Genomic DNA, 27,884 nt, shown 5'->3' on the forward strand with positions numbered 1-27,884 from the left:
ATGCACGGTTCATTTTATGCACCAGTAAAAAAAAACATGGTAACACTTTAGTATGGGGAACATATTCACCATTAATTTGTTGCTTATTAACATGCAAATTAGTAACATATTGGCTCTTAACTAGTCATTATTAAGTACTTATTAATGCCTTATTCGGCATGGCCTTATTATAACCCTAACCCTCTAACCCTGGCCTTAACCCTAAACAAATAACTCTAAATTAAGTCTTTATTACTTAGAATATGTTCCCCTAGTGTCCAAATAACTCTAAATTAAGTCTTTGTTACTTAGAATATGTTCGCCATACTAAAGTGTTACCAAAAACATATAACTTTGTTTTTTCACTAAAGAAGGGTTCGGTGAATGCGCATATGAAACTGGTGGGGTTCGGTACCTCCAACAAGGTTAAGAACCACTGCTCTATATTAAAGCTTTTATCCTATATATCTGTTTTATGACACCTAAAGACTTACAAAGTTTGCGAATAATTATATATGTTCAAAATAGTATCAATCTCAGAGAGATTGCCGAGACAATTTGAGAGACAATGAGAAAGCCAGTCACGTGATTGCGTGACGTGGCGCTGGGAACCCAATACTCCTTCCCCGTCAACAACAATGCTAATCAAGCAGACTTTGTTAGAGCCAACGATTACTTCGTGAAAAATTATGATCCAGAATATTTTTGAGCCCAAACACAAAGAGGATGAACAATAAGTTTGAGAAACCGGCTGCTACCCGGCGGATGCAGCTTCATTGTGACACTAGCATCTGCAGCATTGCTAGGTGCTAAATATACAAACTTACCATTCTAAACCATAATAAAACAAACACTTACTGTAATATTTTGATTCTCGCTGGAATGCTGACCAATGGGACGCTTACATAATCCTGTTTAGATGAAGAATTCACAAGGAGTGAATAAAAAGTTTATGCAGGAAACCTCTTTTGTGGTCTATTTTGCCGTCTCGCGCGGGTGTGAAAGTCGACCAGCCTGTCAAACTACGGCCACATTTGTCTGCTACCAGGTAAGAAATGCATGAATTATACAAACCCCGTTTCCATATGAGTTGGGAAATTGTGTCAGATGTAAATATAAACGGAATACAATGATTTGCAAATCCTTTTCAACCCATATTCAGTTGAATGCACTACAAAGACAACATATTTGATGTTCAAACTCATAAAAATTTTTTTTTTTTGCAAATAATAATTAACTTAGAATTTCATGGCTGCAACACGTGCCAAAGTAGTTGGAAAAGGGCATGTTCACCACTGTGTTATATAACCTTTTCTTTTAACAACACTCAAACGATTGGGAACTGAGGAAACTAATTGTTGAAGCTTTGAAAGTGGAATTCTTTCCCATTCTTGTTTTATGTAGAGCTTCAGTCGTTCAACAGTGTGTGGGGTGTCCGCTGTCGTATTTTACGCTTCATAATGCGCCACACATTTTCAATGGGAGACAGGTCTGGACTGCAGGGGGGCCAGGAAAGTACCCGCACTCTTTTTTTTACGAAGCCACGCTGTTGTAACACGTGCTGAATGTGGCTTGGCATTGTCTTGTTGAAATAAGCAGGGGCGTCCATGAAAAAGACGGCGCTTAGATGGCAGCATATGTTGTCCCAAAACCTGTATGTACCTTTCAGCATTAATGGTGCCTTCACAGATGTGTAAGTTACCCATGCCTTGGGCACTAATGCACCCCCATACCATCACAGATGCTGGCTTTTTAACTTTACGTCGATAACAGTCTGGATGGTTTGCTTCCCTTTTGGTCCGGATGACACGATGTCGAATATTTCCAAAGACAATTTGAAATGTGGAATTGTCAGACCACAGAACACTTTCCACTTTGCATGAGTCCATCTTAGATGATCTCGGGCCCAGAGAAGCCGGCGGCGTTTCTGGACGTTGTTGATAAATGGCTTTCGCTTTGCATAGTAGAGCTTTAACTTGCACTTACAAATGTAGCGACAAACTGTATTTAGTGACAGTGTTTTTCTGAAGTGTTCCTGAGCCCATGTGGTGATATCCTTTAGAGATTGATGTCGGTTTTTAATACAGTGCCGTCTGAGGGATCGAAGGTCATGATCATTCAATGTTGGTTTCCGGCCATGCCGCTTACGTGGAGTGATTTCTTTAGATTCTCTGAACCTTTTGATGATATTATGGACCGTAGATTTTGAGAAACGTTGTTTTTAAACTGTTTGACTATTTGCTCACGCATTTGTGGACAAAGGGGTGTACCTCACCCCACATCCTTTCTTGTGAAGGACTGAGCATTTTTTGGGAAGCTGTTTTTATACCCAATCATGGCACCCACCTGTTCCCAATTAGCCTGCATACCTGTGGGATGTTGCAAATAAGTGTTTGATGAGCATTTCTCAACTTTATCAGTATTTATTGCCACCTTTCCCAACTTCTTTGTCACGTGTTGCTGGCATCAAATTCTAAAGTTAATGATTATTTGCAAAAAAAATAAGTTTATCAGTTTGAACATCAAATATGTTGTCTTTGTAGCATATTCAACTGAATATGGGTTGAAAATGATTTGCAAATCATTGTATTCCATTTATATTTACATCTAACACAATTTCCCAACTCATATGGAAACGGGGTTTGTAATCTAGAATTTACTTTTAGCATGTTTGAGACAAAGCAGAAGCAGCTGTCGGCTTATAGTGTGTCAACAACAGCGGCGTAAGCTAGTATTACCTCACTGCTATCAATGAGCCGCTAAAATAGTCTGTCTCCGTCAGCGCTTATAATAACAATATCATTTATATTTGGTTAATTTCCAGGTCACGACATGTAAATGGAGTATTGTTGCCGCTTTCTGGAAGTTATTAGAGAGAGTATCATGAGCGCAACAGAGGACCCCCGATCTGTTGACTCAATTGTTAGCTATTTATTTACGATTTTGAATGCATTAAAAAAGCCAAGCATTTGTATTCTTGACTTACATAAGGATTGTGAATGATAAACAGCACATCTCTTTCCAATTTATATGTATACATATATATATATATATATATATATATATATATATATATATATATATATATATATATATCCATCCATCCATTTTCTACCGCTTATTCCCTTCGGGGTCGCGGGGGGCGCTGGATCCTATCTCAGCTACAATCGGGCGGAAGGCGGGGTACACCCTGGACAGGTCGCCACCTCATCGCAGTATGTGTATATATATATATATATATATATATATATATATATATATATATATATATATATATATATATATATATAGATAGATTGTTACTTGTTACTTTACATGCAGTCGGCTTTCAGCCCACGGCCAATTTTTTTTAGCCCAATGCGGCCCCAAGTCAAAAAGTTTGGACACCTTTGATAAAGGAGATATATTATTATGATTTATCTTTTGTATGAAAAAATGTTGTGCAATGTGCAATTTCTTGCACCTGGATAATTCCAGACGCACCATCACAACAGCACAGTGCCTACCAGAGTGCACTTTAAGTAGGTTCTGTTGTCTAGATTAATATCCCCCAGAAAAGGTGGTACATATTATATTTGTCTGCTGCATGTCAACAACATGACAAAACATCACAGGTTGGACAATATGACGCTATAAATGTGGAGGGAAATGTGTCACCACGGCGACAGTTGATATACAAGCAACAACTTAATTTAAAAACGACCACTTTTGCATTTGTTAGCAATTGCACATGTAGTCTTTATAGATCACATGCAACATGCTCACTAATAGTACACAATTTTATAATTTGCTCACAGTATATAGCACTTGTTATTTGGTTCTTAGTAGAACAGACGCTAACTTTAATAACAGTGCAAATACAAAAAATACAGCTCACATGTGCAACACAAAGAGCAACTTCCTATAAGCAAGCTAAAGTGTCTCTAGCCCTCTCCTGGTAAACTCACATTTTTACATTTATTCGATAATTCACAGTAAGAGCTCAAACTTACTCATCCAGTAGACGTCACGTTGACAATACCACAGCCACAGTCGCTTACGTTCAATCTCCAGCCTGCGGCGCGCTGTTGCTGTGTCATCTGAGATTTACTGCAGTCAAATTATGTAGCTTGTCTCATTTGCATATTGCTCTGTTTTTGCAAAGAGACAACCGAGTGCACACCAGTGAGACTTTTTGTCTTGGCCCACTCACTCCTTCCTGGGCACGGGCAGTTTCGGTATTTAGTGTATCTGAACTTTTCTGTCAATGTGAAATCAAACTTGTTTGCCAAAATTGGTGTTTGTTATCATGAGTCAATATTGAGGACCTTGGTGTTGTTGTTGTTGTTGTTGTCATGAGGACAAGATAAATGACCACAGTTTTAACAGCCTATCCTAAGAGGAACACCAGTGTTACTGCCAATACAGATCTCTCTGCACACAATACTGTGTTTACTCCTCTGAATATGTTCATGTTAACGTGTAGTCTGAATCATTCCAGAAAATGTAGCTTTAACACACTAGTAGCTCATCTCACTTTAATCAAAATCTTCCTTTAAGTTTTGTCATGCCATAAATAGCAATGTCAGCATCTACAATGCCATGAAATTGTGCAGAAGAGGCTATACAATCTGTTTTGCATACCGGTTCTCGCAAGTAATGGTGGAATTGAGTACAAAAAACAAAATATAATTAGAGGAAAATTAACCAAATTTGCTAAAACTTTAAAAATTCTCAACTGATAACACATTTTTACTGCAGAGAAGCTATATGGAAGCTGAATATTGTCCCAATTGTGTGCACTTTTACACAGCAGATAAGGAGAAATAATGCATATTTTTTTACCCTATTGCCCTCCTGCCTATTTTATGAATATGATACTAAATCTATTTTTATATTTAAAGACTACGAGTTTAACTACTTGGTTACATTATGTGTAAGTTTCCTTAATAAAGAACAGCTGAGAAAAAAAAAAGGTGTACAAATCTCAGTTTTAGCAAGCAGCATCAAGGGATTATAGCAGGGCCATTAAACTGGTGGCCCGCGGGCCACATCCGGCCCCCAAAAACGTTTTATTTGGCCCGCCAAACATCGCCCATATAGGCTTGATGAAACCATTAAAACTAGAGTTCCCCTTGTATGCAGTTCTCCCGCCACCCCACAGGGGGCAACAGCGATGCATGTGTGACTGAAGCAGCAGTGGGGTAAAAAAACCCTGGAAAAAAATATCAAAATAAATTGCAAAACTTGGATTTTTAACAATAACTGGACAACAAAGTATGAATGTTAAGTACTCGAGTCATTTTTTTTTTGGCTGACCTTTTAAGCGACGGACACGTTGATCCAGACAAGCAGCAACAATGGTAGAAATCCCAGCGTGTAAACTTCATCACGAAACTTGGTCAAACATTTGTATGTAGATATACTTTGTGCATAAATATATTTAGTTTGTTTTGTATTGAAATTGTGATGTATTTTGTACTCATGGTTGTGTTGTTTTTTTGTCTGAGAGTAACGATCAAACCTTGTTTAATACATGTAGTGCTTAATTTGACCAGTAGAAGGCGACAACGCTAAGTCACATACAATGTTTGGTGTGTGAATGTTGTGTAATTTCTATATGTCTAAACATCTCTAGTTTATTGCGTGGATATATTAACACTATACCTTCTATTTAATTATGCAAAACGCACAATGGACACTATTTATGTAAAATACACCACGGACTTTATACTTTATTTATGTTTATTTTGTGTTTATATTTTCAGTCTTATGAACAAAGAAGTGTAAAAAAAATGTAACTAAACTAAGGAAGGAAAATAATTCAAAAGAAGGAACATCAATCTTCGACAAAAGCTGGAGCTTTTTTTTCTTCATACTGTTAACTAGCTGCGCACGCTGGAAACGAGTGGCGAAGGCAGAGTAATTAATTTATTGACAGTGCAATGTGAAATCTGATGTGTTTACTTTGCAATTAAGTAAACTCAGTCTCAAAGAAATATAACCTGTGGAGGCGCTTTCTGACAAACCATCCACATTTCGATGTCCGGCCCCGGAGCACTTGGACTCTAGAAAGTACGGCCCTCTTCTTTATGTAGTTGAATAGCCCTACACGATAGTCACCCTCCTTATTGTCACTGTAAAGGTATATTTGGACGAAAATAATTATTTCGCCAAAATCAACTCTTTATGGAATTGACAGACGTGGCATTTGTTGCTATCTACTCTGTGAAATCAATGCACCCAGGAAAGATGCTTGAAATGACCAAAATACTGTAAATATTACATGTTATCATGAATGTGCCTGTTACTACACTATATGTATATACAATAATACGTTGTTGGAGCTTTTTGGAGGTTTTTTTTTACATACATACGTACTTACAGCATGTAAATAAAACGTTGGAGATTCTTTGATGTTCTTTAGGGGGTTCAATAGGCAAAATATGTCAATCCCCATTACCTGTATTGTTAGCCACCTCTTCGTTTTTTCATATAGGATATATATTATTATGATTATTCTCCTATATGAAAAAAACTTTTTTGCAATATGCATTTGTCTGTACCTGGATCATTCCAGACACACCATCACAACACTGCAGTTTTTTTTAAGTTTAGTTTATTAAGCAGTGCCTACCAGAGTGCACTTTCAGCAGGCTAAAATTAGTTATGTTGTCCAGATCAATATAGCCCAGAAAAAGTGGTACATATTATACTTGTGTGCTGCATGTCAACAACATGACAAAACAGCACAGGTTGGACAATATGATGTCATAAATGTGCAGGGAAATGAGTGTCTCCATGGTGAGCAAATACTTAATTTAAAAAGGGCAGTCTGCACCACTTTTACACTTGTTAGCAATTGTACATGCAGTCTTAGTAGATCACACGCAACATTCCCACAGAGAATTCTATGGTTTGCGCACACTATTTAGCACTTATTATTTGGATCTTAGTAGATCAGCTCCTAAATTCAATAACATTGCAAACACAAAAATTGTGCTCAAATGCAACACAAAGAGCAACTTCCTATAAATAAGTTGAAGTGTCTCTGGCCATCTCCTGGGGGACTCAATAGTGTCAAAATATCGACTTTTGTATGTTGTATGTTGTATGTATTGAATGTTACATTAATTTGATAATTCACAGTAAGAGCTCAAAAGTACTATTTTTAGGGGACTTTCTAGGTGAAATAGGTCAACCCCATTACCTGCATTGTTATCTGTGTCTTGCTAGCGGTTTTTCACTGTTTAAAATGCACAGAAAAGACACTGAAGTGTAGCAGTGGGGGAAATAATCGATTTTTAGATGTATCGCAATTCGGACATAGACGATTATAGAATCGATTAGTAAACGTCAATAATCAATGTGTTTATTGTAAATAAAGTAAAGCAGACAGTTCTGAAATTTGGCTGACTGCAGGGAGCCACCTCACCTAGAGATCCGACCTGATTCTTTAATATAAGGCACTTATGGTCCAGTTTTGCAAAAATATTCATTAATGTAATACAAAACCCAAAACCAGTGAAGTTGGCATGTTGTGTAAATCGTAAATAAAAACAGAATACAATGATTTACAAATCATTTTCAACTTATATTCAATTGAATAAATAAATAAATAAATGGGTTGTACTTGTATAGCGCTTTTCTACCTTCAAGGTACTCAAAGCGCTTTGACACTACTTCCACATTTACCCATTCACACACACATTCACACACTGATGGAGGGAGCTGCCATGCAAGGCGCTAACCAGCACCCATCAGGAGCAAGGGTGAAGTGTCTTGCTCAGGACACAACGGACATGACGAGGTTGGTACTAGGTGGGGATTGAACCAGGGACCCTCGGGTCGCGCACTGCCATTCTTCCACTGCGCCACGCAGTGGAAGAATGGCAATAGACTGCAGAGACAGAATGGCAATAGACTGCAGAGACAAGATATTTAATGTTTGAACTGAGAAGCGTAATTTTTTTTTGCAAATAATCATAAACTTAGAATTTAATGGCAGCAACACATTGCAAAAAAGTTGGCACAGGGGCATTTTTTGGCCTTTCTTTTTAACCACACTCCGTAAACGTTTGGGAACTGAGGAGACCAATTGTTTAAGCTTTTCAGGTGGAATTCTTTCCCATTCTTGCTTGATGTACAGCTTAAGTTGTTCAACAGTCCGGGGTTTCCGTTATCGTATTTCACGCTTCATAGTGTGCCACACATTTTCAATGGGAGACAGGTCTGGACTACAGGCAGGCCAGTCTAGTACCCACACTCTTTTACTAAGAAGCCACGCTGTTGTAACACGTGCAGAATGTGGCCAGAAGACACGCCGTCCACAGTTTCCAAAAACAATTTAAAATGTGGACTCATTAGACCACAGAACACTTTTCCACTTTGCATCAGTCCATCTTAGATGAGCTCGGGCCCAGCGAAGCCGGAGGTGTTTCTGGGTGTTGTTGATAAATGGCTTTCGCTTTGCACAGCAGAGTTTTAACTTGCCCTTACAGATGTAGCGACCAACTGTAGTTACTGACAGTGGTTTTCTGAAGTGTTCCTGAGCCCATGTGGTGATATCCTTTACACACTGATGTCACTTTTTGATGCATTATTGCCTGAGGGATCGAATGTCCGTAATATCATTGCGTACGTGCAGTAATTTCTCCAGATTCTCTGAACGTTTTGATTATATTACGGACCGTAGATGGTGAAATCTGTAAATTCCTTGCAATAACTCGCTGAGAAATGTTGTTTTTAAACTGTTTGACAATTTGCTCACGCATTTGTTCACAAAGTGATGACCCTCGCCACATCCTTGTTTGTGAGTGACTGAGCATTTCATGGAAGCTGCTTTTATACCCAATCATGGCACCCACCTGTTCCCATTTACCCTTTTCACCTGCGGGATGTTCTAAATAAGTGTTTGAAGAGCATTCCTCAACTATCTCAGTCTTTTTTGCCACTTGTGCCAGCTTCTTTGAAACATGTTGCAGGCATCAAATTCCAAATGAGCTAATATTTGCAAAAAATAACTGAATATAGGTTGAAAAGGATTTGCAAATCATTGTATTCTGTTTTTATTTACAATTTACACGTGCCAACTTCCCTGGTTTTGGGTTTTGTAAACGTGGGAATTAATTGATTACAAATGCACTTTTTAAAAAAAAGTTGCAAGTGATAAACAATTATTTCATACTTGCCAACCTTGAGACCTCCGATTTCGGGAGGTGGAGTGGGGGGGGGGGAGGGCGTGGTTGGGGGCGTGGTTAAGAGGGGAGGAGTATATTTACAGCTAGAATTCACCAAGTCAAGTATTTCATATATATATATATATATATATATATATATATATATATATATATATATATATATATATATATATATATATAAGAAATACTTGACTTTCAGTGAATTCTAGCTATATATATATATATATATATATATATATGTATATATATATATATGCTGTATATATATATATATATATATATATGCTGTATATATATATATATATATACATATATATATATATGCTGTATATATATATATATATATATATATATATATATATATATATATATATATATATGCTGTATATATATATATATATACATATATATATATGCTGTATATATATATATATATATATATATATACTTACTTTATTATATATATATAAATAAGAGAAATACTTACTTTATTATATATATATAAATAAGAGAAATACTTGAATTTCAGTGTTCATTTATTTACACATATACACACACATAACAGTCATCTACTCATTGTTGAGTTACGGGTTGAATTGTCCATCCTTGTTTTATTCTCTGTCACTATTTTTCTAACCATGCTGAACACCCTCTCTGATGATGCATTCTGCTTCGTCTCCTTGTTGTGTGCGCAGTTGTGCACTGCACTCTCTAAAAGCTGTAGATGTTATTGTCATATATGCATGCACAGTAGATGGCAGTATTGTCCTGTTTAAGAGTGTCACAACATTGCTGTGTTACGGCAGAAGAACTGCTTTACGGTCGACGAAAACGTGACTGCTGTTGTTGTGTGTTGTTGCCGCGCTGGGAGGACATTAATGAAACTGCCTAACAATAAACCCACATAAGAAACCAAGAACTCGCCCTCGATCATTCTACAGTTATAACGTGATTGGGCAGGCACGCTGTTTATATTGTGGGAAAGCGGACGTGAAAACAGGCTGTCGACACGTCACTCAGTTCCGCCTGAATTTCGGGAGATTATCGGGAGAAAATTTGTCCCGGGAGGTTTTCGGGAGAGGCGCTGAATTTCGGGAGTCTCCCGGAAAATCCGGGAGGGTTGGCAAGTATGACTTATTTAGTGAAACGAAAAATCATTAAAGATGCATCAATAATCAATTTTTAATCGAATTGTAGCTCCTAAATGGAATCGCTATGTACCTAAAGACTCCCATTTCTACTGAAGTGTGTTCTTGTCTCACATAGGGATTGTGAATGATTGTTCCAAAAAAGTGCAGTTCCCCTTCAAAATAATATCCTCAGTCCTGGCAGGCAAAATTTTCTACACTGCTTATCCTGTCCTGGCCCTCCAGCGAGTGGTTAAAGTGGCGGGGAAAATTACAAAGACGATACTCCCAGAGATGAGTGCCATGTACACAACTCGCTACCTAAAGCGAGTACACAACATCCTTAAGGACAGATACCACCCAGCACATGGCCTCTTCAACCTGCTACCCTCTGGAAGGAGGTATAGATCGAATCGCGCCAGGACCACCAGAATGTCTCACAGTCTGTATCCCCAGGCTGTGAGACTGCTAAATGAACAGCCTGCCCCTTTGCTGCCCCGGACCATCTTATTACCTCACTCTTCACCACCTCAATAATTGTGCTCTGGACATTGCATTGCTGCAACATCAACGTAACACCCATCAGACATCCGACTGTTCCCACACCCACGTCCCTCTATTCGACATCTTCCTAACAATGCTAAACTGTAAACTATGGTCAACCTGCACTTCAATGCAGTTTCTATGCCGCTGTACAAAATCTCGTTGACATGTATGACTTAAGTGTTATTATGACAATGACAATAAAGGAATTGATTGATTGATGATTGATTGATTGACTGTTCTGCATGAGGCTGGAAGGCAGACTACAAACTGGACTGGTTGCTAGTTGGTCACATGGTGCAGCAAGTGGGAATCGGCCCCATGCAAGCTGCCTGTAAGTCAGCAATGAGAAGTGCTGCGCTACCAAAAGGCTCAGTGATGATCATTTTGCGGAGAAAAAAATGTTCCCTGAAATAAATATATTTGAAGGATGCATTGTCTTGTACGATTTTTAATTAAAGCGGTAAACACTAGTTGGGGGACATCACAAAAGTGACCGCATACCGAAAAACACAACAGTTTGCAATGTAAAAAGCAATGGAGAGTAAAATGTACAGCAAAACGCTCGTCCTTCAAAGCTTGCCAAGAACCACAGTGGAACTGAATCCTCTGTGACAGTGGAGTGGGAGCTGGGAATGGTTTAGGAGGATCGTCTGGAGCTGCGGGGGGATATCGTCTTGTGCGGGGAGGCCCCACATCCCTTTCATATCAGCAGCTTATGCCGCACACCAGCCAGAGGGGTGGGGGGTGGCTTGCGGATCAAAGCAAGATGGAAATCCAAACAGAAACCCATGCAAGCGCATGAAACACACTTTCGAGAGAACCTCAGAATCACCCCCTTTTTTTTCAACCCGCAGACGGCTGAGTCACTTTATGAACGTGCAAGACAAGTGGCGCACAAAGGATTTTGGGCAGACACAAGGATGAAGTCAGTTTAGGTTCACTGCTGGTGTGTGTCCACTATTCTTGTTCTGAGGATCTCGGGAGTGATAGTGTACAGTAAGTACAGTAGGACTGTCACATCCCATCATTACCTGATCTCCTCCATCATTAGAAGGTGGGCGTCAGGTAGCCATCAGGCATGCAGACCGCCGCACCGTTGGCCCGCAGGTTATCCTGGGAGGAACTCTTGCTCTTTTGTGACCTATTGCACAAGTAAATGTTACAGGGGGTGGTTGGGGAGTCGGGTCGGAAAGGGTGGGGTGGGGGGCATGGGGGGCAGTCGTTGACATTCCAGTTGGTTTGAATGGAGATGTGGCAAAAAAGACTGCCCCCCATGGGTGCTGTCCTATAGCCTGTGATGAGTGTGCTGTTCCAAATGGCAGGCAGAGTCAGATGTTAAACCCCTTGCCAAAAACCCCTCACAGCCAAAATGTAACACATGAGGAGGGGGGGGGACAGCAGTGCTTATTTGACAGTGAAGGAAAAGATCATCTTTCGATAAAGACACATAAAATATAGCCCACTCATACACCCCCATACCATCACAGATGCTGGCTTTTCAACTTTGGGCCTATAACAATCTGAATGGTTCTTTTCCTCTTTGTTCCGGAGGACACGACGTCCACAGTTTCCAAACACAATTTGAAATGTGGACTCGTCAGACCACAGAACGCTTTTCCACTTTGCATCAGTCCATCTTAGATGAGATCGAGCCCAGCGAAGCCGGCGGCGTTTCTGGGTGTTGTTGATAAATGGCTTTGGCTTTGCATAGTAGAGTTTTAACTTGCACTTACAGATGTAGCGACGAACTGTAGTGACTGACAGTGGTTTTCTGAAGTGTTCCTGAGCTCATGTGGTGATATCCTTTACACCAGGGGTCCCCAAAATGTTTGACTCCGGGGCCGCATTGGGGTAAAACAATGTGGCTGGGGGCCGCACTATATATATATATATATATATATATATATATATATATATATATATATATATATATATATATATATATATATATATATATATATATTTATATATATGTAAATGTGTGTGTGTGTGTGTGTGTGTGTGTGTGTGTATATATGTATATGTATATGTATATGTAAATGTGTATATATGTGTGTATATATGTATATGTATATGTCCATGTATATATATATGTATATGTGTAGATATATATATATATGTGTATGTGTATATATGTATATATATATATGTATATGTGTATATATGTATATGTGTCTATATGTGTGTGTATATATATATATATATATATATATATATATATATATATATATATATATATATATATATATATATATATATATTTATTTATATATATTCATCATGCACTAATTGACTTAAAGAGCGCACTTGCTGCATGTCACGTTATCGATGGTAAAATGCATTTTTAGACAATATGATTTGCCTGAGTGGCTAGGAGACAGTAGAAAATGGACTAGTAAGGACAAATACAAATACAAAAATAATACAAAAAAAAGTCCGTAGTTTGGGGACCCCTGCTTTACACACTGATGTCGCTTTTTGATGCAATACCGCCTGAGGGATCGAAGGTCACGGGCATTCAATGTTGGTTTTGAGCCTTGTTTTTTACATGCAGTGATTTTCCCAGATTCTCTGAACCTTTTGATGATATTACGGACCGTAGATGGTGAAATCCCTAAATTCCTTGCAATAGCTGGTTGAGAAATGTTGTTCTTAAACAATTTGCTCAGGCATTTGTTCACAAAGTGGTGACCCTCGCCTCATCCTTGTTTGTGAATGACTGAGCATTTCATGGAAGCTGCTTTTATACCCAACCATGGCACCCACCTGTTCCCAATTAGCCTGTTCACCTGTGTAATATTTCAAATAAGTGTTTGATGATCAACTTCCTCAGTCTTTTTTGCCACTTGTGCCAGCTTTTTTTAAATATGTTGCAGGCATCAAATTCCAAATGAACTAATATTTGCAAAGAATAACAAAGTCGAACGTTAAGGATCTTGTCTGCAGTCTAATCAATTGAATATACGTTTGTAGGTTGAAAAGGATTTGCAAAGTATTTGCAAATCATTGTATTCTGTTTTTATTTACGATTTACTCAATGTGCCAACTTCACTGGTTTTAGGTTTTGTATTTTTTTTTAAGTGTTAATGCAAATATTATCTACTCTTTTCCTTTGCTACACAGAGCAAGGGTGTGCAAATGTATTCTTCACCTTTTTGTTTATTAATCATTATTTTACGTGAAGAAGCACATGTAGGTCAAATGTAATTAATGAAAAACAGGGTGTTTCATATGAAACTTTACAGCAAACGTATTCTTGGCCACTTCCTGCTCCGTCACCGACAAGAAAATAAGGACACATTTTCCCATTGAAACCTACTGCTTAGTGTTAGTGCTTGTCTTAGAGGGCAGTGGCAGTTTATTTTTTTCATGATGCATCATTTTTATTTTGTACTAAAGAAAAATACATTATTGATACATTTATTTCCCAATATTTAATTTTGATACAAAATATGCATCACATTGAAGTTGGATTTAAAAAGTGCAAAAATGGTTTCACATAAACTATTTTATTTGTAAAAATGTTTCTAGCCCCTACCTGCTCTGTAACAGATAAGAATATAATGGCTCATTTCCCCACATAGCGTGAGTGCTGGGCTTGTAAATAATAGTACTGGCATCAACTATCAGGAGAATATGCAAATGTATGTTTTAATGATGTTATGTTTGTTATTTTGTACAAAATGTGTTATATTTTTTATTATCAGCATGTTCTTACAAAATGAATAATACATAACAAACAAGCAAACAAAACATTAACTAAAACAAACAGTTTAGGGCTGAAGCTGTCCGCCTTTTAAATGCGCTAACCTAATATTCTAACAATATTAGCAAAACCAAAAGAAGAAAAACATTCAAATACAGTAAATCTGGATCGAACATCCTCAATGTCATCTTGTAATGTACAAAATGAAGACACACAAAAAAAATATTGGTCACTTTCTTTATCGTGAAGTCATTTTAGTACAAAACATGGATGAAATTAAATTAAAGTTTGATCAGAAATGTCTAAAAGTCGTTTCACATTAATTAAAAAAAAGTTAAAACATTTTTTGGGGAGGGTTTCCAAAAAATGTTTGTTTAAGGCCCCAATTTAACCTCGGGCGGCCCTGATTGAACACGATCAAACCAATCCAATGTAGGTCAATTCATGACAAATATTTTACGAAAAAAGCCTATAATATCAGCAAAAAATGCAAATAGTTATATGAGTTTGATATTTCGGGAAATTCAACATTGCAATTAACTTTCTTCTTCATATTGCTCTAATGTGGGTTAATAGAAAAAAACTTGTCGTATAGTTTTATCAAAAAATTATGCCTTAAAAGTGGAACAAAACGCAAAGTTCTTAGGTTTTTCTTGCCTACCAAATAAGGGTACTATTGTGGATAATAAGAGTGTGATGATAACCATTGAACCAGAAGTTGAAAATGTTTGTCACATACAAGCAGGCCAGGGTGTGGCTGGTGAGTACAATATGAGCTATACAATATAATAAATAATATGCTCATTAATTAACTACAGTCGTGGTCAAAAGTTTACATACACTTGTGAAAAACATAATGTCATGGCTGTCTTGAGTTTCCAATCATTTCTACAACTCTTATTTTTTTGTGATAGAGTGATTGGAGCACATCCTTGTTGGTCACAAAAAACCTTCATGAAGTTTGGTTCTTTTATGAATTTATTATGAGTTTACTGAAAATGTGACCAAATCTGCTGGGTCAAAAGTATCCATACAGCAATGTTAATATTTGGTTACATGTCCCTTGGCAAGTTTCACTGCAATAAGGCGCTTTTGGTAGCCATCCACAAGCTTCTGGCTGAATTTTTGATCACTCCTCTTGACAAAATTGGTGCAGTTCAGCTAAATTTGTTGGTTTTCTGACATGGACTTGTTTCTTCAGCATTGTCCACACGTTTAAGTCAGGACTTTGGGAAGGCCATTTTAAAACCTTAATTCTAGCCTGATTTAGCCATTCCTTTACCACTTTTGACGTGTGTTTGGGGTCATTGTCCTGTTGGAACACCCAACTGCGCCCAACACCCAACCTCCGGGCTGATGATTTTACAAACGGCAGGTTGTCCTGAAGAATTTGGAGGTAATCCTCCTTTGATCAGACACTTCAGTTTACATTGATGTCAGCAAGCTATAGCTACCAGACTGAAAAACAACACATAACTTGAACTGTAATTAACAAGCCCCCCTCCCCCTACACACATCAGATCCCGACAACAATGTAATTTGATGTATAAGCAATAAAACATTGAATATCAAAAGTATGTGAAAGTTCTGCTCCTACCTTTTTTAGTTCCGTGACGACCTCCTTAACATTTTGTAATCAATCAGATACATCAAACAGCTAAAATGCCAAACATGGCAGTGTGGAGGGAAATTGTTTTGCATTTTAACTATCATGAATTGTATTGGCCTTAAATGGGTGTAATTTTAAATTGTGCATGGTGCTCAGGTATTTTTTATAATGTCTACAGCAGGTGGCATCTGCAGGTGTGCCACATTTGTTAACTTTCTGTGTTGGTTATGGTTTATTTGCACCATGAGCGGGAGAGGTTGTTTGGATTGTGGCATATAAACTGGTGCCATAACACAAATAAATGATCAATGACCTACATTTGTAACACTGAACTTGGGACGTCTCGCAGGCAAGACTGCCTATGGTGTGGCCAGCTGTATATTTAGACAGATAGATAGATAGATAAATGAATGGATAGATAGATAGATAGATAGATAGATAGATAGATAGATAGATAGATAGATAGACAGACAGATAGATAGATAGATAGATAGATAGATAGATACTGTAGATAGATAGATAGATAGATAGATAGATAGATAGATAGATAGATAGATAGATAGACAGCAAAATTGACCAGCATCTAACAGTACCTTTTCACAGTACAATACTGCAATCAACATTTACTGTAACATAACAAATAACTGTAAACATTACAATATCCATATACTTTACAGCAATTACTGTTGTTTGATAGTAAAATACTGTAATCATAGTCCTCTATATTACCACAACAAATTACTGTAAATGAAACAGATTTGTCTCTTAAGGTGTTCCGTAAACTATACCTTGCACACTCTTGTATAGTGAGTGTCAGTATGCTTTTAAACCGAGAGAGTGATTAACTATAACTATTACAATTGTGAAGTTAGAGCATATCGCAGCAGGCACAAGACATTAAAACACCGTTGAGAACTTGTGGAATTAGGTCCTGATTTTGAGGAACTCAAACATTGTCATGTCTGTTGATCATGTTTTTGTTTGGCCATGTGCTGTTTGTTTTTTGGACTCTTTTTAGTTCCTGGTTGTGCACTCTTGCTTGTTTTGTTTCCATGACTACTCATTAGTTTCACCTGTCTCACGTTTTGCACTCGTGCACCTGTCACTAATCATGTCGGTATTATTTAAGCTTGCAGTTGCCAGGCAGTCGGTCTGGCGACATTACTTCCTTGACACCCATGCTATCTGATATCCTTACTACTCATGCCATTGTCATGCTGCCATAGTTGTCATGCTGCTCGTTTCTTGCCACGTGAGTTTTGTGTATTCTTGTCACAGTAAGTGTTTTTTTGTTTTTTGTTTCATGTTCATAGTTTTTTGCCCAAGTGCAAGTTTTTGTTTCATTAGTCAAGTTTGTTCTCCGCCTTTGTGCACGCCTTTAGTTTTGAACCTTTTTTTAGTGTTAAAATAAAATCATGTATTTACCTCCAAGCCATGTCCGATCCAACTTTACTTGCATCTCGGGAAAACAAACACCCCATAGTCCACGTCTTGACAAACATAACATTGGAAAAATATGCTATTTGACGGCGTTTAATCAATGTTGGCGTCTGATGTTGATTTGACCTTTGATTTCTGGTCATTTACCAATTAATATTTCCCCACCCAAATACGTTTGTAACAACATGCTTTTTGACAACGTTTATTCAATGTCGGGTTGTGACATTGATTTGACCATTGACATTTGGTCATTTCCCAACCAAAAACGTGGATCCAACGTTAGACATCAATGTTGTCTCAATTTACAAATACAACTATTTTGCAACGTTGTTTGAAAGTCAGTTTTAAAGGACATGTATGTATAAACAACGTTGTACCAATGTTTTGTGCCTGCTGCGATATTACCACAACAAATGACTGCAAATCAAACTGATTTGTCTCTTTAAGGTGTTCCGTAGACTATACCTTGCACAATGTTGTACAGTAAGTGTCAGTATGCTTTTAAAGAGAGAGAGTAATTAACTATAATTATTACAATTGTGAAGTTAGAGCATATCGCAGCAGGCATAAGACATTAAAACAACATTGAGAACTTGTGGAATTAGGTCCTGATGTTGAGCAACTCAAACATAACGTTGGAAAAACATGCTTTTTTCCGCACTATTAGCCGCACCTAAAAACCACAAATTTACTCAAAAGCTGACAGTGCGGCTTATAACCCGGTGCGCTTTATATATGGATTAATATTAAGATTCATTTTCATAAAGTTTAGGTCTCGCAACTACGGTAAACAGCCGCCATCTTTTTTCCCCGTAGAACAGGAAGCGCTTCTTCTTCTACGGCAAGCAACCGCCAAGGTAAGCACCCGCCCCCATAGAAAAGGAAGCGCTTCTTCTTCTACTGTAAGCAACCACCCGCCCCCGTAGAAGAAGAAGAAGCGCTCGGATATTACGTTTCATTTCCTTTGTGTGTTTACATCTGTAAAGACCACAAAATGGCTCCTACTAAGCGACAGGTTTCCGGTTCATGAAAAGACGCAATCTCTCCATCCGCACACGGACTACTATTTCACAGCAACTGCCTAAAGACTTTCAAGAAAAGCTGGCTACTTTCCGTGCATATTGGAAAAACAAGATAGCTGAAAAAAAGATCCGGCCAGAGAACATTATCAACATGGACGAGGTTCCACTGACTTTTGATATTCCTGTGAACCGCACTGTGGATACAACGGGAGCACGTACGGTGAATATTCGCACCACAGGGAATGAGAAGTCATCCTTCACTGTGGTTCTAGCTTGCCATGCTAATGGCCAGAAACTTCCACCCATGGTGAATTTCAAAAGGAAGACCTTGCCAAAAGAGACCTTTCCAGCCGGCGTCATCATAAAAGCTAACTCGAAGGGGTGGATGGATGAAGAAAAGATGAGAGAGTGGTTAAGGGAAGTTTACGCGAAGAGGCCGGGTGGCTTTTTTCACGCAGCTCCGTCCATGTTGATATACGACTCCATGCGCGCCCACATCACGCTGGTTTTTAATATATTATTAAAGTTTGACTGAACTATCTGACTGTTTTTTTGACATTCCCTTTAGCGCAGTTAGATGCGGCTTATAACACGGGGCGGCTTATAGGTGGACAAAGTTTTGAAATATGCCGTTCATTGAAGGCGCGGCTTATAACCCAGGGCGGCTTATGGTGCGGAAAATACGGTAATCAAAATTGGCGTCTGATGTTGATTTGACCTTTAATTTCTGGTCATTTTACCACACAAATACAATGTTGAAACAACATGCTTTTTGACAACCTTCATTCAATGTCGCGTTGTGACATTGATCTGACCATTGAAATTTGGTCATTTCCCAACCAACAACGTGGCTCCAACGTTAGACATCAACGTTGTCTGTTTTGCAACGTTGTCAGTTTTAAAGGACATGCATGTATGTACAGTCAACGTTGTACCAATGTCTTGTGCCTGCTGGGATATCCATCCATCCATCCATCCATCTTCTTCCGCTTATCCGAGGTCGGGTCGCGGGGGCAGCAGCCTAAGCAGGGAAGCCCAGACTTCCCTCTCCCCAGCCACTTTGTCCAGCTCTTCCTGTGGGACCCCGAGGCGTTCCCAGGCCAGCCGGGAGACATAGTCTTCCCAACGTGTCCTGGGTCTTCCCCGCGGCCTCCTACCGGTCGGACGTGCCCTAAACACCTCCCTAGGGAGGCGTTCGGGTGGCATCCTGACCAGATGCCCGAACCACCTCATCTGGCTCCTCTCGATGTGGAGGAGCAGCGGCTTTACTTTGAGCTCCTCCCGGATGGCAGAGCTTCTCACCCTATCTCTAAGGGAGAGCCCCGCCACCCGGCGGAGGAAACTAATTTCGGCCGCTTGTACCCGTGATCTTGTCCTTTCGGTCATAACCCAAAGCTCATGACCATAGGTGAGGATGGGAACGTAGATCGACTGGTAAATTGAGAGCTTTGCCTTCCGGCTCAGCTCCTTCTTCACCACAACGGATCGATACAGCGTCCGCATTACTGAAGACGCCGCACCGATCCGCCTGTCGATCTCACGATTCACTCTTCCCTCACTCGTGAACAAGACTCCGAGGTATTTGAACTCCTCCACTTGGGGCAAGATCTCCTCCCCAACCCGGAGATGGCACTCCACCCTTTTCCGGGCGAGAACCATGGACTCGGACTTGGAGGTGCTGATTCTCATCCCAGTCGCTTCACACTCAGCTGCGAACCGATCCAGTGAGAGCTGAAGATCCTGGCCAGATGAAGCCATCAGGACCACATCATCTGCAAAAAGCAGAGACCTAATCCTGCAGCCACCAAACCAGATCTCCTCAACGCCTTGACTGCGCCTAGAAATTCTGTCCATAAAGGTTATGAACAGAATCGGTGACAAAGGGCAGCCTTGGCGGAGTCCAACCCTCACTGGAAACGTGTCCGACTTACTACCGGCAATGCGGACCAAGCTCTGGCACTGATCATACAGGGAGCGGACTGCCACAATCAGACAGTCCGATACCCCATATTCTCTGAGCACTCCCCACAGGACTTCCCGAGGGACACGGTCGAATGCCTTCTCCAAGTCCACAAAACACATGTAGACTGGTTGGGCAAACTCCCATGCACCCTCAAGGACCCTGCCGAGAGTATAGAGCTGGTCCACAGTTCCACGACCAGGACGAAAACCACACTGTTCCTCCTGAATCCGAGGTTCGACTATCCGGCGTAGCCTCCTTTCCAGTACACCTGAATAGACCTTACCGGGAAGGCTGAGGAGTGTGATCCCACGATAGTTAGAACACACTCTCCGGTTCCCCTTCTTAAAAAGAGGAACCACCACCCCGGTCTGCCAATCCAGTGGTACCGCCCCCGATGTCCACGCGATGCTGCAGAGTCTTGTCAACCAAGACAGCCCCACAGCATCCAGAGCCTTAAGGAACTCCGGGCGGATCTCATCTACCCCCGGGGCCTTGCCACCGAGGAGCTTTTTAACTACCTCAGCAACCTCAGCCCCAGAAATAGGAGAGCCCACCACAGACTCCCCAGGCACTGCTTCCTCATAGGAAGACGTGTTGGTGGGATTGAGGAGGTCTTCGAAGTATTCCCTCCACCGATCCACAACATGCGCAGTCGAGGTCAGCAGAACACCATCCTCGCCATACACGGTGTTGATAGTGCACTGCTTCCCCTTCCTGAGGCGGCGGATGGTGGTCCAGAATTGCTTCGAAGCCGTCCGGAAGTCGTTTTCCATGGCCTCACCGAACTCCTCCCATGTCCGAGTTTTTGCCTCTGCGACCGCTGAAGCCGCACACCGCTTGGCCTGTCGGTACCTGTCCGCTGCCTCAGGAGTCCTATGAGCCAAAAGAACCCGATAGGACTCCTTCTTCAGCTTGACGGCATCCCTCACCGCCGGTGTCCACCAACGGGTTCTAGGATTACCGCCACGACAAGCACCAACTACCTTGCGGCCACAGCTCCAATCAGCCGCCTCAACAATAGAGGCGCGGAACATGGTCCATTCGGACTCAATGTCCAGCACCTCCCTCGTGACATGTTCAAAGTTCTTCCGGAGGTGGGAATTGAAACTCTCTCTGACAGGAGACTCTGCCAGACGTTCCCAGCAAACCCTCACAATGCGTTTGGGCCTGCCAGGTCTGTCCGGCATCCTCCCCCACCATCGCAGCCAACTCACCACCAGGTGGTGATCGGTAGAAAGCTCCGCCCCTCTCTTCACCCGAGTGTCCAAAACATGAGGCCGCAAATCCCATGACACAACTACAAAGTCGATCATGGAACTGCGGCCTAGGGTGTCCTGGTGCCAAGTGCACATATGGACACCCTTATGTTTGAACATGGTGTTCGTTATGGACAATCTGTGACGGGCACAAAAGTCCAATAACAAAACACCACTCGGGTTCAGATCCGGGCAGCCATTCTTCCCAATCACGCCTCTCCAGGTTTCACTGTCGCTGCCAACATGAGCATTGAAGTCCCCCAGTAGAACGAGGGAATCACCCGGGGGAGCACTCTCAAGTACTCCCTCGAGTGAATCCAAAAAGGGTGGGTACTCTGAGCTGCGGTTTGGCGCGTAAGCGCAAACCACAGTCAGGACCCGTTCCCCCACCCGAAGGCGGAGGGAAGCTACCCTCTCGTCCACCGGGTTGAACTCCAACGTACAGGCTCTGAGCCGGGGGGAAACAAGAATTGCCACCCCAGCCCGTCGCCTCTCACTGCCGGCAACGCCAGAGTGGAAGAGAGTCCAGCCCCTCTCGAGGGAACTGGTTCCAGAGCCCTTGCTGTGCGTCGAAGTGAGTCCAACTATATCTAGTCGGAACTTCTCCACCTCGCGCACTAGCTCAGGCTCCTTCCCCCCCAGCGAGGTGACGTTCCACGTCCCAAGAGCTAGCTTCTGTAGCCGAGGATCGGACCGCCAAGTGCCCTGCCCTCGGCTGCCACCCAGCTCACATCGCACCCGACCTCTGCTGGGATATCACCACAACAAATTACTGTAAATCAATCTGATTCGTCTCTTAATTGGTAAATGGGTTATACTTGTATAGTGCTTTTCTACAAACCCCGTTTCCATATGATTGGGAAATTGTGTTAGATGTAATTATAAACGGAATAAAATGATTTGCAAATCATTTTCAACCCATATTCAATTGAATGCACTACAAAGACAACATACTTGATGTTCAAACTCCTAAACTTTATTTTTTTTTTAAAAAAGATGGCGCTTAGATGGCAGCATGTGTTCCAAAACCTGTATGTACCTTTCAGCATTAATGGTGCCTTCACAGATGTGTAAGTTACCCATGTCTTGGGCACTAATGCACCCTCATACCATCACAGATGCTGGCTTTTCAACTTTGCGTCGATAACAGTCTGGATGGTTCGCTTCCCCTTTGGTCCGGATGACACGATGTCGAATATTTCCAAAAACAATTTGAAATGTGGACTCGTCAGACCACAGAACACTTTTCCACTTTGCATCAGTCCATCTTAGATGATCTCGAGCCCAGAGAAGCCGGCGGCGTTTCTGGATGTTGTTGATAAATGGCTTTGGCTTTGCATAGTAGAGCTTTAACTTGCACTTACAGATGTAGCGACCAACTGTATTTAGTGACAGTGGTTTTCTGAAGTGTTCCTGAGCCCATGTGGTGATATCCTTTAGAGATTGATGTCGGTTTTTGATACAGTGCCGTCTGAGGGATCGAAGGTCACGGTCATCCAATGTTGGTTTCCGGCCATGCCGCTTACGTGGTGTGATTTCTCCAGATTCTCTGAACCTTTTGATGTTATTATGGACCGTAGATGTTGAAATCCCTAAATTTCTTGCAATTGCACTTTGAGAAACGTTGTTCTTAAACTGTTTGACTATTTGCTCACACAGTTGTGGACAAAGGGGTGTACCTCGCCCCATCCTGTCTTGTGAAAGACTGAGCATTTTTTGGGAAGCGGTTTTTATACCCAATCATGGCACCCACCTGTTCCCAATTAGCCTGCACACCTGTGAGATGTTCCAAATAAGTGTTTGATGAGCATTTCTCAACTTTATCAGTATTTATTGCCACCTTTCCCAACTTCTTTGTCACGTGTTGCTGGCATCAAATTCTAAAGTTAATGATTATTTGCAAAAAAAAAAATGTTTATCAGTTTTAACATCAAATATGTTGTCTTTGTAGCATATTCAACTGAATATGGGTTGAAAATGATTTGCAAATCATTGTATTCCGTTTATATTTACATGTAACACAATTTCCCAACTTATATGGAAACGGGGTTTGTACCTTCAAGGTACTCAAAGCGCTTTGACACTTTCCATATTCACCCATTCACACACACATTCACACACTCATTCACACACTGATGGCGGGAGCTACCATGCAAGGCGCTAACCACGACCTATCAGGAGTAAGAGTGAAGTGTCTTGCCCAAGGACACAACGGACGTGACTAGGTTGGTAGAAGCTGGGGATCGAACCAGGAACCCTCAGGTTGCTGGCACGGCCACTCTCCCAACCACTCTCCCAACCGCGCCACGCCGTTTCCTCTTAAGGTGTTCTGTAGACTATACGTTGCACATTATTGTACAGTAAGTGTCAGTATGCTTTTAAACCGAGAGAGTAATTAACTCTAAATATAACAATTGTGAAGTTAGAGCATATCGCAGCAGGCATAAGACATTAAAACAACATTGAGAACTTGTGGAATTAGGTCCTGATGTTGAGCAACTCAAACTGGAAAAACATGCTTTTTGACAACGTTTAATCAATGTTGGCGTCTGATGTTGATTTGACCTTTAATTTCTGGTCATTCTACCACACAAATACAACGTTGAAACAACATGCTTTTTGACTATGTTTATTCAACGTCGGGTTGAGACGTATATCTGACCATTGAAATTTGGTCATTTCCCAACCAACAACGTGGCTCCAACGTTAGACATCAACGTTGTCTCAATTTACAAATACAACTATTTTGCAACGTTGTTTCAAAGTCAGTTTTAAAGGACACGTATATATAATCAGCGTTGTACCAATGTCTTGTGCCTGCTGGGATATTACCACAACACTCAATAGATAGACAGCAATTACTGTTGTTTGACAGTAAAATACTGTAATCATGGTACTCTATATCAGTGTCTTTCAACCTTTTTTTGAACCAAGGCACATTTTTTGCGTTGAAAAAATCCGGAGGCACATCACCAGCAGAAATCATTAAAAAACGAAACTCAGTTGACAGTAAAAAGTTGTTGCCGCAATTGCGCAATTGTTGGATATGACTTTAAAGCATAACCAAGCATGCATCACTATAGCTCTTGTCTCAAAGTAGGTGTACTGTCACCACCTGTCACATCACACTCTGACTTATTTGGAGTTTTTTGCTGTTTTCCTGTGTGTAGTGTTTTAGTTCTTTGGTGGCTTTTTCTCTTTTTTTTGGTATTTTCCTGTAGCAGTTTCATGTCTTCCTTTGAGCGATATTTCCCGCATCTACTTTGTTTTAGCAATCAAGAATATTTCAGTTGTTTTTATCCTTCTTTGTGGAGATATTGTTGATTGTCATGTCATGTTCGGATGTACTTTGTGGACGTCGTCTTTGCTCCACTGTAAGTCTTTGCTGTCGTCCAGCATTCTGTTTTTATTTACTTTGTAGCCAGTTCAGTTTTAGTTTCATTCTGCATAGCCTTCCCTAAGCTTCAATGTCTTTTCTTAGCGGCATTCACCTTTTGTTTATTTTTGGTTTAAGCATTAGACACCTTTTTACCTGCACGCTGCCTCCTGCTGTTTCCCACATCTACAAAGCAATTGGCTACCTGCTGCCACCTACTGATATGGAAGAGTATTACACGGTTACTCTGCCGAGCTCTAGACAGCACCGACACTCAACAACAACACATCATTTGCAGACTATAATTACTGGTTTGCAAAAAATATTTTTAACCCAAATAGGTGAAATTAGGTAATCTCCCACGGCACACCAGACTGTATCTCACGGCACACTAGTGTGCCGCGGCACCGTGGTTGAAAAACACTGCTCTATATTACCACAACAAATGACTTTAAATCAAACTGATTTGTCTATTGAGGTGTTCCGTAGACTATACCTTGCACACTATTGTACAGTAAGTATGCTTTTAAACCGAGAGAGTAATTAACTATAATTATTACAATTGTGAAGTTAGAGCATGTAGCTGTGATGGTATTGTAATTAACTTACAGTATTTAGTTTAAACGTTATTGTAATGAAGTCACTTCACAAACTTCAGCTTCTCCAGAACTCTGCAGCCCGGATAATCACCAGAACCCCTTCAATCCAGCACATCACCCCTGTTCTGCAGCAACTCCACTGGCTACCCATCAAACATCGCATCCACTTTAAAATAATTCTCCTCACTTTCAAAGCCATCCATAACCTCTCTCCATCATATCTCTCTGACCTGATCCATGTCGCCACGCGCTCACGTTCCCTAAGATCCTCTTCATCCATCCATCTCACTGTCCCTTTTTTTAAACTGTCCAACATGGGTGCCCGAGCTTTCCGCCGCTCTGCCCCACATCTTTGGAACTCTTTACCACCAGACCTTCGCAACTTAGATTCAATATCCCTCTTCAAATCAAGACTCAAAACACACCTATTGTTACGCCTTGGGGGGCGCATTGCTGCGCTGGTCGTGTTCCTTCCAAGGCAGAAAACAAGCAGGAGCGGCATACAGGTAAGATTAAGTATTTTAATAAATAAAAGGCAGGACAAAAATACAAAACTGAGGACGCTAGCAAGCGTGGAGCTAAACAAAAAAACAAAATGTCACCAAGGGTGAAAAACGGGGAATGCTGGACGGCAGAGTAATCTAAAGAGCGAGGAGAAAACCAGGGGAATGTTGCATAAAGCAAACATTGACCCAGCAACTATTGCTGGGTGACAGGAAACTATAAAGGGGAGTGATTAACCAAAACACCTGGTGGGAACACTAATTGCAAAACTAAGACAGGTGAGGAGAATCAGTGCCCATGGAAACCAACAGTAAACAGGGAAAGAGGGTGCACCCAGGAAACAGACTAAAACAGAAACATTACCAACATAAATCATGCCATGATCCGGGTAACGGATCATGACACCTATTCCTGACTGCTTATTCATTGTAATCATATTTTCTTTTCTCTTTGTTGTTGTTGTTGTTGTTTTTTTTATCCAATTTGATTTTATTGTTGTGATTTTGTACGGTGTCCTTGAGTGCCCAGAAAGGCACCTTATAAATACAATTTATTATTATTATTATGGTAAGATCACAACTCTGCAGTTACAGTAAATTGCTGTGAAGATATTTCACGGTAAATGTTACTGTAATTATCAGGCAGTAATTTGCTGCAATTCTAGATACAGATGGATAGACAGAACAAGGGTCAAGCATTGATATCGCATATACTGTACAGCTTATGACCAACAATAATAGATGACATACCTATAGTTGATACCACAGTTCCAACAAAGTAAAAAGCTCCTGTAAAATCCCATCGTGGCCTCAGAGCATCCGCCCGGATCCCGGCGGCGATGGCCGCCTCGTACTCCCGCAGGAAAGAGTTGAGCTCCCCCAGGCTGATGTTGAAGGTCTCGCTGAAGTTCCGCAGGGTCCCGTTCCAGCGGCCGTGGGCCCTCAACTCCGAGGGCCTCTCTATGGCCGAGAAGACCGCGGCGCCGCACAGCAGGTACAGGACGATAAGGAGGGCGAGCAGCACGAAGCGGCCGTTGTCCTCGTTCAAGTGCAGGGAGCGGCAGCCTTGCAGACGCGGGCCAGGCATCGTCCGGATTTCAGCACTACTCGCGCGTCGGACAGCGACAAGCTCCTCATCGGAGGCGGCATCAAAAGTCACCGGCCCCGCTGTCGGTGCACTTTCCCGGGATCCCTCAAGCGCCCCCCTGCGCCCCGTCCCATGGCGGAGTGCGCATCTCCACTTGTGGGAATCCACTTTGAACGGAGAGTTCAGGAGAAAGCAAGCTGGCGCGGAGTGTCATAGTCGTCACACGCATGCGGGAAACGGAATGAAAAGTGCCGACCTGTGTGTGCCAGACCCTCGCGTTAAACGACCGAACATGTTTGGCACAGTCTGGCCCATCCTTCTGCGCGGGGATGCGAGGGAGCTGCAGCCCGCACACTGCATGCCTCACTGGCGCGCTTTCCTCCTCTATACTATCTCTCCACTATGTGCACTGGCACACTATTTGCCTTATAAGCTGTTTTCAACTCACGCTGGGAGGTGAAGGTAAAGAGAGGTGGAACATTATTCTTAAAG

At 41.1% G+C, this 27,884-nt stretch overlaps 1 protein-coding gene across 1 annotated transcript in view; it reads right to left on the reverse strand.

Annotated features, from left to right (window-relative positions):
* Positions 1–27,392, reverse strand: part of kcnk12 (potassium channel, subfamily K, member 12) — an 82,611-nt gene extending 55,219 nt beyond the window's left edge. The window contains exon 1 of the mRNA XM_061959394.1: positions 27,056–27,392. Within this exon, the coding sequence (XP_061815378.1) occupies positions 27,056–27,392 (337 nt within the window). The remainder of the gene's footprint in view (positions 1–27,055) is intronic.
* Positions 27,393–27,884: the final 492 nt, after the last annotated feature.

This window comes from Nerophis lumbriciformis, linkage group LG02 (genome assembly GCF_033978685.3).
Source record: "Nerophis lumbriciformis linkage group LG02, RoL_Nlum_v2.1, whole genome shotgun sequence".
NCBI classification, from domain to species: Eukaryota; Metazoa; Chordata; class Actinopteri; order Syngnathiformes; family Syngnathidae; genus Nerophis; species Nerophis lumbriciformis.